Raw genomic sequence first — 13,690 nt, forward strand, 5'->3', positions numbered from 1 at the left:
CACTACCAAGCCAGCTGCAATCCCTTTGACTGCTCCCTCTCTCTCTGATTCCTTCCTAAAAAGATCAAAGCAGAAAAGGCCCCATTCATGTCTAGCTCAAATAGAGCAAGTAGCTCTCTCATCTTAGACTATTCCTAACTGGCAGATGTGCTCAGCAAAGGAAGAATTTTTAGCACAAGGTTATGCATCTCAGAAGCATTTTGCAGGAACAATGGAAAAGCAATGTTAATCCAGCAAAACTAAGCTAAGGAGGTTTTTTTTTTGTCCTTTCCTATCCCAGTGTACAAGACTCTCAATTGTCCCCTTGAGAGGCAAAGTAAAGTAGGAGGCCGTGTTTCTTTCTGTTTCACTCTCTTGGTTCTTAAAACAGGAGTGGTCAATACTTCACTTTTAACTTTGGGTTACAGAGAGCATCAGTAGGTTACAGAGGCAGACACAGAAAATTGGGGTGTGTGTGTGTGTGTGTGTGTGTGTGTGTGTGTGTGTGTGTGTGTGATTATATTTCACCTCCATGCATCTGGGTACTTTTAAATATCAGGAAAACCCTTTCACAGAAGCAAGACGCACACATTTTTGGAGAACAACTTTCAAATTCTGGACATCTTAATATCGAATTTCATTGTCACAGACTGGTCGTCAGCCTCAACGCTCCTGTGTCAATCCCCTGTTTGTCCTCCAACACACGTCTTCCCACATTCTGGAGGTTCTTCACAAGATGGAAAACATTTACACCCATGGTCAAAGAATTAATTTAGGGACGTGGGCTAAGACTAAGATGTCAGGGAGAGCAAAGAAAGGAATGGGTCATGGGAGTAAAGGGTAAGCACTGAATGGTCCTAGTTCTGATGCAGCCCTCGGAATTATCTCTTCCTTTAATATTCATTCTCAAGTGAAGTCCTGGTCCCCAGGAGGGCGCATGGAACACAAAGGGAAAGCCAACTACAGCCATGCCCCTGTGGGTGTTGGGTCCGGTGGTGTGGGCGTTTCCGACCATCTGAAGCAGAGTAACAGGAAGTGCCTTCTAGCAGAGGCTGTTTCCGCTGGTGTTTGGAAACACACACACAACACCCATGCACACTCACGCGCATACACTATGCATAAGCAGCCTCCAGCCAGGAAGCAACTGCTGGTTCTTCTGACCTCTAGGTTTAAGCCAAGTAGGAATCGGGTGGTTTAGGTGTGGCTCTCAGCATGGCTATGACAGGCTGGATGTGCCTGCTTTGGTTTAATCCAAATCGATGGATATGCAACGACACTGCTTCACACGTGTCACCCGCTTCTTCTTGGTGGGTGGCTGTAGCTCAGGACAGTTGAGCGTGACCATCATAGTGGTGAACTTCTTGGGCTTGCAGAAGGAGCAAGACTGAAAGGAGCCTTCCTCCTTCCTGATGTGCCTGGGGATATAGAAGGAATTGCACTGGCCATAGCAGAAGCGGTTGATGATAGTGCGGCTGTTGCAGCCCTCCTCATGGATGGTCTGCTTCAGGGGCTGAGTTTTGCACCAATCTCGCTTCAGGTACTTGCGCTCTGTCACGTGCAGGGCCTCCTGGCTGGACTCCAGCACCTCCTCTCCAGGCATGGCGGTGCCTCGCCCCTGGCCCCGCCCCCGGGTCCTGGAGCCAGGCTGTGGCGGGGACTGGGTCTGCTCAGAGTCATTGTGCTGAGCCTTGTCTGGAGGTGGGATGGCTCCTTGGGACCCTTTCTTTTTCCCTTCAGCTGCCGGTAGTAGGGTCCCCAAGAGGAGAAGCAAAGCTCCCACAGTGTAGGCGGTGCGGTTCATCCTAGACAAGGGATGCAGAGAAGGGGAGACACAGACAATGAGAAAGTTACTTAATAAAAATTAATAATTGCACCTAACATCTTATATTGTACTCACCACACACTTCAGTTGCACTGACTTCTTAGAGTATCACTAGCTAGTAGATACTATTACTCCCATTATTCTCTCGCCCATCAAACTGAATAATTCAATGCAGTTCACAATGTGAATTTGCCAAGCTTTAAACTCAGCCAGGACCTGTCTCTTCACGGCACCAACTCCAGAGAGAATTCTTTACTGGGTCCTGACACAATTGCATGTGACCATTTTTATGCTCACTTAACTGTGTTTATTCTTGAATCTGACAACATGAGACCCTGGTCCGGCATTGGAAAGAGACCAGGAAGCCTGTGACAGAACAACCTGAGAAGAAGGCCATTGGACAGGCGGTAAGAGGACACAGATACCTGGTGTCATTCTTTATGCTCTCTCTCTCTCTCTCTCTGAGGGTGTGTGTATGTGTGTGTGTGTGTGTGTGTGTGTGTGTGTGTGTGTGCCTGAGGAGGGGAGAAAGGGACCTCAGGATTACTGAATCTGGAGTTATAGGCAGTTGTGAGCCACCTGGCTGGTGTAGGTGCTGGCAGCTGAAACTCAGGTCATCTGGAAGAACAGACAGTGTTCTTAACTGTGGAGCCATCTCTCCGGCCCCCAGTTTTCTACCTTTTTAAGTGGTGAAATATGTCAGTCACCTATGTGCCTATATGTATGTATAGAAATGATTTATCTGCTAGTTGACCAGGTTAGGCCTTTAATTTCTTTTATTTTGAATATTTAAGTTACCATACAAAATGAGTTTCATTATGAATTTTCATACACATCTGTCACTGTGCATTATGTTTTCCTCCCCCACTGCTTTCCTGTGTCCTTCCCTCCTCCAAATAGTCCTTCTGTTTCCATGTCCTATGTGCATTTTGTGTGTAGATAATTACATCTAAAGCATATAAAAATGAATGAATAAATAAAGATAGAAATGGGCACCATAGAATAAGTGGATGAATATTTACATTTGTAAGTATCAACAGGGCTGATGACAGTGAATTATGAGCAAGTCTGGACATCTATATAAGTCATATATGGCAAGGGCATGTAACATTTATTAGATAAATAAGTGAAGCAAAACTTGGGGGAACAGGAAGAAATACAGATGAAGAGACAGGGAAATGAATGGAGTGAAGAAAGCAAATCAGAGAAAAGGGGACTCCTTCAGAGGCAGGGTTGCTTAGAAAAGACAGGGCAGACAGAAGGAGAGGAGAGGAGAGGCAGCAGACAGTCTCCTCGGCCTGGACGCAGTCATCTGGGAAACTGTTAATACGCAAACACTGATTCAGTCCGTCGGCCTTTCCACCCAGCTCAAGGCATGGAACACTTTTTGGCATAGGATACACCAGGAGTTATTCAAACATCAAAGGATTTTCTTTTCAATGAGAACAGTTTCAAATTCTTAGCCTCTCTTCCAGGCATGGCCGTGCCCTCAGGTTTCCCTTGCCCCATGCCCATGGTTTGCTCCACAAGAACACAGCTGTGAAGCATCCATTTTCCTCCACTTGATACCAGTATTGCATGTGAAAACCACTAAGTGCACATTAATATAACCTCATTTAATATAACCCCAATCTCCAAGAAACCAGACAAGTTGGTATCATTATCTAGACCAATTATCTTTAAGAGACAAAAGGAGTGTAAGATGTACCTTCTTTAAGGGACTACTTCTGGCAAGTGAGGACCATTCAACCCTAAGGCTAATGTCAAACCAAGATAATTGAATGTTGCATTAAAAATATTCTTAAATGTCATCATTTTTCCAACATTAACTTAATACTTTGGAGCAGGTTCAAGTTTGGAGCTGATAATGTGACATTTAACTCCTGTTCCAACTGTAGCTTCCCTGGCTTTTGTCAGCTTATGTTACAACATCACTGTTCTTTAAACAGAGCCGTGTTGACCACCACCACAACAAAAAAAAATTAATTGCTTTGTTTTGCCTTATAAAACATCACTTATGACTATAGTCCAGTTATAAAATAATACATATTTTCTCCAGAGGCCAGGGTAACTTGATCCATTACCACTTGGTTTCCCAGGCACTGTAACGTGAATCTGAGACATTTTCACAAGTTTCTCAATGGAGGGCCAGATTCTAAACTCAAAGGCCAAGAGCTAAAATAAAACACATTCACAACTAACTTTAGAGAAACATTGCATCGATGACCCTACACCTAGGTTGACTACCTTCCTCCACGTCTACTAAGAAATAACCTCCAAGCCAATTCACTCCTTTCAGGCCCAGAGCCTCAGTGTCCACAACTACAGAGGCCAACCTGAGGATGACTGTGGATGCATGTTGAATGCATGTGACAATTTATGTCATGGGGCCATACTGTTCTACAAACATCCATTCACAAAACTGTAATTTATTTTTCCGGACCAACTCGGGACTCAGGCTTCTAGATTGAACTGTTCTTTCCTGGCATATTTACGCCTGTTATTGAACAGATATCTACTCTGAAAGTTGATGAAGGTTAATTCGTCATCTGGCCCTCTGTACCTGATACCGAAAAGGCGTTCGTGAATATTTGTTTAGTGGTTGATTATTATACCACATAAATTTGATACGGTTTCTGTTCTTTGCATTTAAAAATACCATCACTGGCGTCAACATGTCACCTAGCCACAGGGCCTTTGGTTCCTGACACTCAGCACAGGCCTAGCCAGCTTCCTATAACACTTGTCTTTCTTTTTCTAGAAAAACTCCAAGTGGTCTCAAGTCCTTATTTAGCCCTGTGTAGGATACTATGGATTTTATTTTAACCCACTGATAAAGCAATATATTCACAATTAGTTGACTATAGTTTGGGGCTTAATTTGGGAAAACTTTCTGTTCCTATGCATGTGTGTACCACATAAGCCAAACGAGTCCACAGCAGGCTTGCTTTTCACTAAAGAAGAAAAAAAAAAAAAAAAGAAAAGAAAAAAAATTTAAACTAAGATTTACTGGGTGTAGACAGTATTTTTTTTTTCATTTAAAATGCTTATTCTTTTTAAATATTTAATGTTTATTGTTGGGCTTTCAAGTTCTTGAACTTTACAGTGTTCCAGAGAAAAGTTAAAAAACAAACAAACAGAAAACCCCCAAGAACATCAATGAGTAGAAACCACAGCAGTGCTCTGGGTCGAGTAGAATGCCCAGTGTGCTTCTGATGGTCGACTTGAGAAAGGACACAGGAAAAAGCATCGCAGGCAAGGCTGAGGCCAGGCTCCGCCAATCAGTGTCCACTCATCCAAGCCCCCTACCTACTAGTCTTGATAACTCAGTCAAGGAATTAGGGGTTTTTCCTCTTGAATTTGTAACTGTGTTTCCACCAAATGCTTAGAGCTTTATATGTATCACTGGTGTGCAGGAAATAAAGAAGATGGGATTTCCTGGAGGACAATTTTTTTCCACATCAACCCCTAGCAGTGCGCTGAATCACTCAAAAACAATCCAATTGCTGGTCCAGATTTAGATCCCCATGAATTGCCACATCATTAACTCCATAGTAATTTCCATTCATAAAATCGCTTGTTCACATTGTTACATTCAGCAGCATCCTATGAACTCAGGATGTATCATGACACCCAGCAAGCATCTCCCTCGGTTCTCCTTTACAGACAGTATCCTCTTCATCCCCTCCACCTTAACATCCTTTTAATGCATTTCTGCTGTGAAGTGATGTGCTAAGACTTCAAGGTGAGCTTTCTCTGAGAAGCTCTCTGACAGCAAGCTTCCCTTCCCCCTCCTCTCTCTTTCCTTCTGCCACTGCCCTCCTCCAAGCGCTCATCTCAAAGGACAGATCCCCAAAACAGGTCTTCACTGCCTCCCACTTGTTCCCAATTCCCTAGGTGTTCAACAATGAACACCTACAAGCAAGATATGCCATGGGAATCACCTCTGCCCTGGTAAATTTATCAGAAATTTCACAAAAGTACTAAGAACAGTCTTCAGAGTCTGGAGATTTGGAAATTCAAATAGTATGTATGACTTGTTTCCAATGTTATTGATGTGTTTTGGAAATCCAGGGCCAGCCAGTTCCTTTCAGCACACTTCTCACTGTGTCTTTCACATTAACCAAGCAACCTGCTCAGTGAGAAAAGCAGGGTTTCTGGTAAGAATTACAGTGAACTTCAGATGTCTGTACCTGAACTGGTCCATTGTTGCTGCTGAACAACCCTTAGAAAGACAGGCAACAAGAATGACATCAGCTCATTCTCCCGACATAAAGCACAATGGAATTGACTGCAAATCCTTTATGGGCCAGCCGGACAGTTAAAGAATCCCTTTCTTTTCCCTTGAGCCTTAATCTTTAGGAAGAGTGGAAGTTAATTTTGGTTAGAGCTTTAATTTTGAATTTGAGAATCAGCCTTTAGAAATTAACTAGAGAATTCCTTAATAAGAATAAAGGTTGATTTATTTCTGAGACAAGTTATGCCAAGAAGATAAGAAAAATTAATGATTGGCACACATCATAAATTTTATTCCCTGCATGTTGCAATCTCTGAATTATAACCCGCCTATTCAGGTTAAGTCAGGCTGGAACCCAACACCACCCAGGGTGGGAAGGAGACACCTGGTGGTCAAATGTCCATACTTCCCTAGAAAATGTATTTTTAGTGAGACTGATAATTGCAGACAACATTTGTATCAACAAGAAATGGACTAGAAAATACAAACAGCAAATAGCACTATTGAGTGATGGCCAAGTTATATGCTGCATTTTGTAATAGAAGCTATGTAAGTATAAAGTGGAATTTGGGCTTAAATTCAAAATCACCCTTTGGTCTCTCCTGCCCAGTACAACCACTAGTAATGAAAGGTACCTCTTGTTTTTGAGCCCTTACTATGTCAAGCATTATGCTAAATACTGTCAGTGTTATGTCACGATAAAATATGAGGTATATAATAATGTCTTCCTGTTATTAACCAGGAATCTATCCAAGGTCACATAGTTTATAAAGTGGATAGCCAGGATGCAAGCCCAGTTCTGTCTAACCCCAAACATGTCCCTAGTCACTTTGCCAGTGACATCCAGCACAGTACATTTAACAAGGAACATGTGGATTTGCTTTCTAATGCAATAAATTTTGAAGAATATTGTAAATCTAATAATTATCTATTTTGTATCTTCATGTTTGCATGCAAAGGAAAAGACTTCTCTTGTCACAGGAATTCCTGTTGTACTTTGCATTTCTAAGAACATATGTTAAAACTAAAGAAAATTCTTTGCAGATGTAAGACATGGGCTGGTAGCACTTGCCTGGTCAGTGCCTTTCAGTTAGATCTGCCATCAGTGCTTCTAACTGCCTCCCTCTCTTTCCTTTACATAAAAGGCTTGAGTTTTCCTCTGCATCTTTGGCTTCGCATTTTGGAACATAGCCCACAGCTTTGCTGTCCCCAAACACTTCTTGGGGAGAAGTCTAGGGCATGGGGTTTCCTTGTATTCTAACACTTTAAATACTGTACCGTGAAGACTGAGGTCGGAGAGAGCTTCAGTTTAGAAGGGCAGGCGATAGACATTGAGAGAGGTGGGGACTTAATATGTTTCTGTTCTTCCCTGTACGTGCACTGGTGTGAAAGCCACATTAGCCAGCCTGGATTTCCTACAGATTGTAGGTTACCAAAACATTTCACTCTAAGTGGACTTTAAAGAAAATGGGAAAGCTGTGAAATTACAAAGTTTACAAAAGACTCTAATTCCTACAGTGACCTAGGGGTTAGACACACACACACACACACACACACACACACACACACACACACAAAACCCTTTAATAATTAGTAACTTCTAACAAATCCAACTGTGCAATGTATCCACCAAGAGTAATGGAAGCACCCACATCTACAGACTTGGTTGGGGTGGTGGTGAGGGAGGATCTTGTTTTCTTAAGATCTTTTTTCCCCTCTTTGCTTTGAAAAGTCTGTACTCCCAAGTCCCCTGTGCCGCCTGCCTCGTCCCAAAAAGAAAAAAAAGGGAGGAGGGAAGGGGAGGGCAGCCCTGGGGTGAAAGAAGACTCTTCACCCTGGGATGGGGTTATCTTAACCTCTTCTACGCTATTTATTTAACTTGTAAGAGCAGTCAGAAGGAAACCACCACTCTGGAGTCGCAGGGACAGCTTAAAGCCCTGGTGACCCATTGAACACAATAGATTGTTTTAATCAATTCGTATCCTGGCACCATCTCAGGGGAACATAAACAGACGTGCGCACCGCTTGGGTTTGCTCTTTCCACCAAGAGATCCAATTACCTACTGATGGTCGTCATTCTGCCCTCCAACAGTTAAGAGGAGATTTTAACCCCTCACTTCTAGGCTATATTTCTCCATCAAAGAGTAGGGATTTGGATTCGGCTGAGGAGGGGAAGACGGCTGCTGAGTTAGACCAGCGAGCCAGCTTAGGCTCTCAGAAGGTGTTCCCAGTGAAGGCTGATCACCTCGCATTCTCGCCAGCCTTGCTGGTGGATCGTCGTCGCCTGAGCCGGGCATAGGAAAACACTAAGCTGAAGCGTGCCAGAGGGGAAACAGCCGGTCCAGAGCTGTAGTGAGTTTGTTCTTCCCAAACTAGAATTCTGCAAATAGCTAGGACCAGGGAGATGACAGCCACATGGACTTCCTCTTCACTCCAGCCTTCCATCAGGACTAGAGAGGGCTCACTAGAATGGGCCAGGCAGTCGGTAACCAGCAGATGCGATGCGGACATTAGAGCAGAGTTGCTAGCGAGGTGCAGCGAGGCGAGACGAGTGCCTGTTGGGTACAGATCGGCCGGCATCCGCGGAAGTAGGAACCAGCCGGTGGTGGCTGCCCGGCGCCTGCACGTCTGCAGTAAGACGGATGAGAGCGTGGAACCCAAGAGGCTCAGAACAGCCACGCTCAGGCCTGCGCACAACTAGCATACGAGTGTGTGGCGCGTGCCGCGGGAACACCGCGGGCGGCAAAGCTCTCTAGCTTCCAGACATCGGATCCCTGACTCTTCGTGGTTGTTGAGCCTGGAGGATTCTGTCTTACCACTCTCCATCACATCTGCCATACCCGCAAACGCACATGCCACCAAACTCAAGTCCGCAGCAGTTACCACTCACCACCCATGGGACCGCCGCTCCTACAGACGCCCCAGTGCCAGCCCCGCGTCCAATCCTCGACACTGTCTCTGGTTGCAACTTGCAGCGAGGTCGGCTTCTGCTCACACATACCCGGCTCCCGGGCTCCGACCCGGGCAACTCTGTGCGGTGTCCTGGCAGGCGACTCCCGCCGGCTGTGCTTCAAGCACCAGGACGGTGTTTGCTGGGCTCCGGCAAGTGGAAACAGGATGCACACTCTTGACATCCCCTCTCCCTACCTTTTTCCACAGACCCAGCGCCCCGAAGTCACCGCGTATCTACTTTCACGGCAGGAAGTACCAGACTCGGGTTCTTCAAAGCGCACCCCAGGGGACCCCAGGACTTTGGTGCACCAACCGGGCTGCTGCGCAACTGAGGGAATTGGGGTGGTATGGACCCTGGGGATCTCTTGACTAGCCTGGGTACCAGATCGCGCGCACGAGCGCACACACACACACACACACACACACACACACACACACACACACACACACGAGTGCCACTGCGCTCACCTGTCAGTGCCGTGGGTCCTTCTCTGTGGACACGTGGCCCTGCGTGCGACCGCGGCCTGAGCCACTCGGGCTCGGCGCGAGAGGAACGACAGAGAGCGACGCTACCACGGTGCACTAGGTCTCCAGGTCCGCGAAGGGCGTACCGAGTGTCGAGCATCTCCGGGTCTCCGGTTTAAATGCTGCCGGCTAAGCGCGGCTCCCGGGGCGGCGTCTCTCCATTGGTCAGGCGCCGTCGCCGCCGCGGGACCCGCTATCCGCCCCTTTTCCCGGTACTGCCCCCGCCCACTGCACCCCTCCTGCTTCCCTGCGGGGTCCCCTCTCCGCCCGCCTCGCCTCTTTGTCTACTCCCCCCGCCCGGCTGGGTGGGAGAGGTCACCCCAGGGAACCGCGCCTGGAATGCACAGCAAATCACATTTTCCGCTCCCGTTGGAGAAGGGAGCGCGGGAGGAAATCCCCCTACCCCGGCTCCCAGCCCCTTGTCCCTCTCCAGCCCCAGGTTTGGGCTTCTCCTCTAGCCAACTGAGCTTAGCCCGCGTGGGGCCCCACGCTCAGGAGCCCGAGCTGAGCTAGGCAGAGCAATAACCAGCGGATCGCGACAAATTAGGTGGTTCCTCACTATTAGGGGAAATGGCACTGCTGGACGCCCTGGTCAAGCAGAGGAGGAGGCTTGGCGACTCTGCCCGAGGGCCCCCAACTCAGAGGGCGCTGACCCTTGCGTTGGTGTTAACCTGGACCGGCTCGCCAGCAGCCAGCAGGAGCCTGTAGTCAACACGACACCCTCCTCTCCTTACCCTCCACTCGCTCCTTCAGCTCAGATGCCCATCTCCTTCAGCTGAGTGTATGACAGGAAGAGTAAAACTAAAAGGATCCTCGGCAGTCAGTGTTTCCATTTGTAAAGGGCCTTAAAGAAGGAAATAGCAATCACTAGGCGTCAAGGATTTTCTGTAACACATTGGAGATGAGTAAAACGGGAAAATAATGTTAGGCAAGGAAATAACTTCCCAATAGTTTCAGACAAAAACCTACTTAAGGGAAAACATGCTGGCATATTCCGTAGTCACAACCAGCAACCTGATGGATAGAGAAAAACACAGCAATGGTATAAATATTTTCCCACTGATGAGTGAACATATTCATTTCTTCTCTTACCCTGAAAATCGGCTCTGCAAAGAGCCATCGGGTTTGTGTGTTGAAGTTGCAGTCTGCGCAAAAATCAACCCGTCTACCAGGTCTGAAGACATCAGCCAGGTCAAGTGAAGACTTTGCAAAAGATGTGTCAAGAAGGAAATTTGAAGATGCCTATGATGCTTACAGCAAAAAGAACCAAAAGACTTATGAAACTTTTGTGATATAAGCACTTGATTAGGAAAATAAAACCAAGCCATGAACCAGCTTGCACATATACATACATATATGTCCATGTACGTATATTCACACATCCTTTTTACCAAGTGTTAGGGGAGGGAGCAAGAAACACACTGAACACCTAACAGGTATGGTTAGGAATTCAAAGACTTTTTTTTTTTTAATCAATAAAGCAAGAAGGGAGCCTCTGTTACTACCTCAAGAATTAGGGTGTATTGAATGCTGTTTGTACAAAGGGCAGGTTCCATGCATGAACTCTGTAGTGCACTTTACCCCACCTCATAAATTGTCCCATAGTTCATAGTTGTCTACAGAATAGGAACATTCAGTGGGCTCCAAGATCTAGCCCGGTCAAGTGGACTTAAGGAGAGGTATGGGTCAGAAACCCGCAATGTTCTTATTCAATGGATGCTGAGTCTACTGGAGCCCACAAACAGGGTGCATGGAGCTAGTGTGAGAACAACTTCCCCTAGAGAAAGGGGGAGTTTATTTTACAAACTCATTAGTTCCCTCTCAACTAAAATCAAAGCTTTAACTACCTCCCCCCGAACTCACATGAACTTTTCAAAATAAAAATGCAGAGGTGAAATTACCGTCCTTAAACAAAGTGATTTTTCTTTAAGCCCTGATGCTAGGGTTTTCTTCACACTCCACTTCATCTCCCAGTCATTACATCACTTTTCTTCATCATCATTTATCACTCCCTGTCACCCAAGTATTTTCTAGAATGTAAACTTCATGAGAGCAGGGCTTTTTCTATTTTGGTTGCTTTGATTACATGACACAAAATATGATGTCTAACACATAACTGGGATTTGATAAATTCTTATGGCCTGAGAAAGCTAGGCACATTTCCATTAAGTAGGATTTGGCTGAGCCAAGTGCTGAGAATATGACCACTGCAAATACAGCAGCAGAGGCCTTAGCCTCTTCAGTTTAGAGTCTAGGATGTTTGTGAATATTTATTTAGATATGCAAGTGTTTGACTTTGTATCTGAATTTTCACAGCTCACAACCAGTTGTTGTCAACTGTTATCTAATCTGAATGAAAGAAACAGAGTAGAGATTTTTTTGGAATACTTTAAGCCTAATTGAACAAGTAAAAACCTGCTTTTAATTAGGAGGAAATAGTAGGATTATTCAATGCCATCAAAGTTTTTTTTTGAGGAGAGGAAATTTAGACAGGGTCTCAAAACGTAGCCCGGGCAAACCTTGAACTTGCAGCAAGCCTTCTCCTACTCACCTCTCAAGTGCTGCAATTGCAATTACAGGTCCGAGCGACCATGCCCAGGTCCAAGTGAAACTCTCAAACCTGAAGTGCCGAGCAAGGAAAACTAAATGAGAGATTCTACCTCATGAAGCCACTTTCAAACTACCCTGAGGTAATGTGAGAAGAGTGCATCCCGATTGGCTACTGGTTTACAAAGTCCTCTTCTTTTGTTTACCCATTCGTTTATAGAATGTCTACCCCAAGATGCTGACAAGGGCTATTCTCTGAGTCTGGGAGGAACCTGAAGGCATTTGTAAGAAGCTTTTGCTTAGAGGTGTGTGTGTGTGTGTGTGTGTGTGTGTGTGTGTGTGTGTGTGTGTGTCACAGTTAGTTTTTATCAGATATTTAATAAGTGCCAAATGCTGTGTTTTAGGTTCATGTTCTAATTGAATTTGTATAACCATCATGTTGAGTTCTGCTTTATTTACTCTAAGAAGGACCCGGAAACAAGCATCCATATGGGTTTATTATTGAGGACACAGAGATATATGAGGCAAGAGAAGAATTCACAGCTGCCTATATTCCCTCACTTAGCTTCTGAACTGTATACTGTGAATTGAGTCATATAACATTACAACTGGTATTTAAACATCATGACTTCTACAGACAATCACTACTAGTGAATATGATAAAAGAATGTCATATTTATGTGTGCAAATGTCCCAATCAATGACCAGGCATGACACTTCTTCCTCTAACCCTGACACTCAAGAGGTTGAAGCAGAAAGATTGTCATGAGTTTGGGGTTTGCATGGGCTACTGAGTTCCAAGCTAAGTTAGGCTACAGAGTGGAACCCTTTCTCAAAACAAAAGTCACAAGGGAACTATTGTTTTATATAGTTAGTATACACAATAGAAAGATTTTTTTTAAGGGAACTACTAAATGCAAGGTGATTAAAAAAAACTCAACAGCCAATATTGTCAGGAAACTGGGTCATGTAAAAATATGAACATATACTTGAGTAATATGGGCTTGAGTACATAGGATTTCACTTATGCAGAGTTCTGAACACATAGTCATTGAAAATTCAGATGTACTATGTGTTCTTAGAGTTTTCTATAAAAACTCAAGCCTTCTATACCTTCTTTATGGCTACTGTGACTGCATAAGTCTATCTTTAAAAACTTACTTTTTTTATTTGTCATTTTCACACATGTATGTGTGAATTTTGGTGATTTTTAATCCCTTATTAATACACTTTATTCCCTTATCTTCCACCCCCTGAAACCTTTATTCTTCGAAGAAAAAAAACTTCTCCTACTTCCATGTCTTGTGTGTATGTAATCCACTGAGTTTAAGTAAGGTTGCTTAGTTGAGCATGGGTAGGTTATGTACTGGAGTGTGGGCAGTGTCCCACTTGTTACATCACTGAAGCACGTGACACCCTTCCCTCAGGGCTACCATAGCCTAATGGTGACTGGAAGAAGGGGAGGGCTCATAAGCCCTTATTCCTATTATGATACAATGTTGACAGGCTCAATCTTGTGCAGGTCTTATGCAAGTAACCGTAGCAACAATGAGTTTGTGAATGCATTGGTTGTGTTATATCCAGATGACATTGTTTTGAAGCAGTCCTCCCCGATCTCTAGCTCCTAC

At 44.8% G+C, this 13,690-nt stretch overlaps 1 protein-coding gene across 1 annotated transcript; it reads right to left on the minus strand.

Moving 5' to 3' along the window:
• Positions 1-276: 276 nt before the first annotated feature.
• On the minus strand, positions 277-9,590 carry Grem1 (gremlin 1, DAN family BMP antagonist). The gene is made up of 2 exons (XM_059259515.1): positions 9,459-9,590; positions 277-1,781 (listed from the first exon to the last, which is right to left on the minus strand). Exon 2 carries the CDS (start codon positions 1,778-1,780, stop codon positions 1,226-1,228), a length of 555 nt encoding a protein of 184 aa, XP_059115498.1. The 5' UTR covers position 1,781; positions 9,459-9,590; the 3' UTR covers positions 277-1,225.
• Positions 9,591-13,690: the final 4,100 nt, after the last annotated feature.

Source organism: Peromyscus eremicus, chromosome 4 (genome assembly GCF_949786415.1).
Source record: "Peromyscus eremicus chromosome 4, PerEre_H2_v1, whole genome shotgun sequence".
In the NCBI taxonomy this organism is placed as follows: Eukaryota; Metazoa; Chordata; class Mammalia; order Rodentia; family Cricetidae; genus Peromyscus; species Peromyscus eremicus.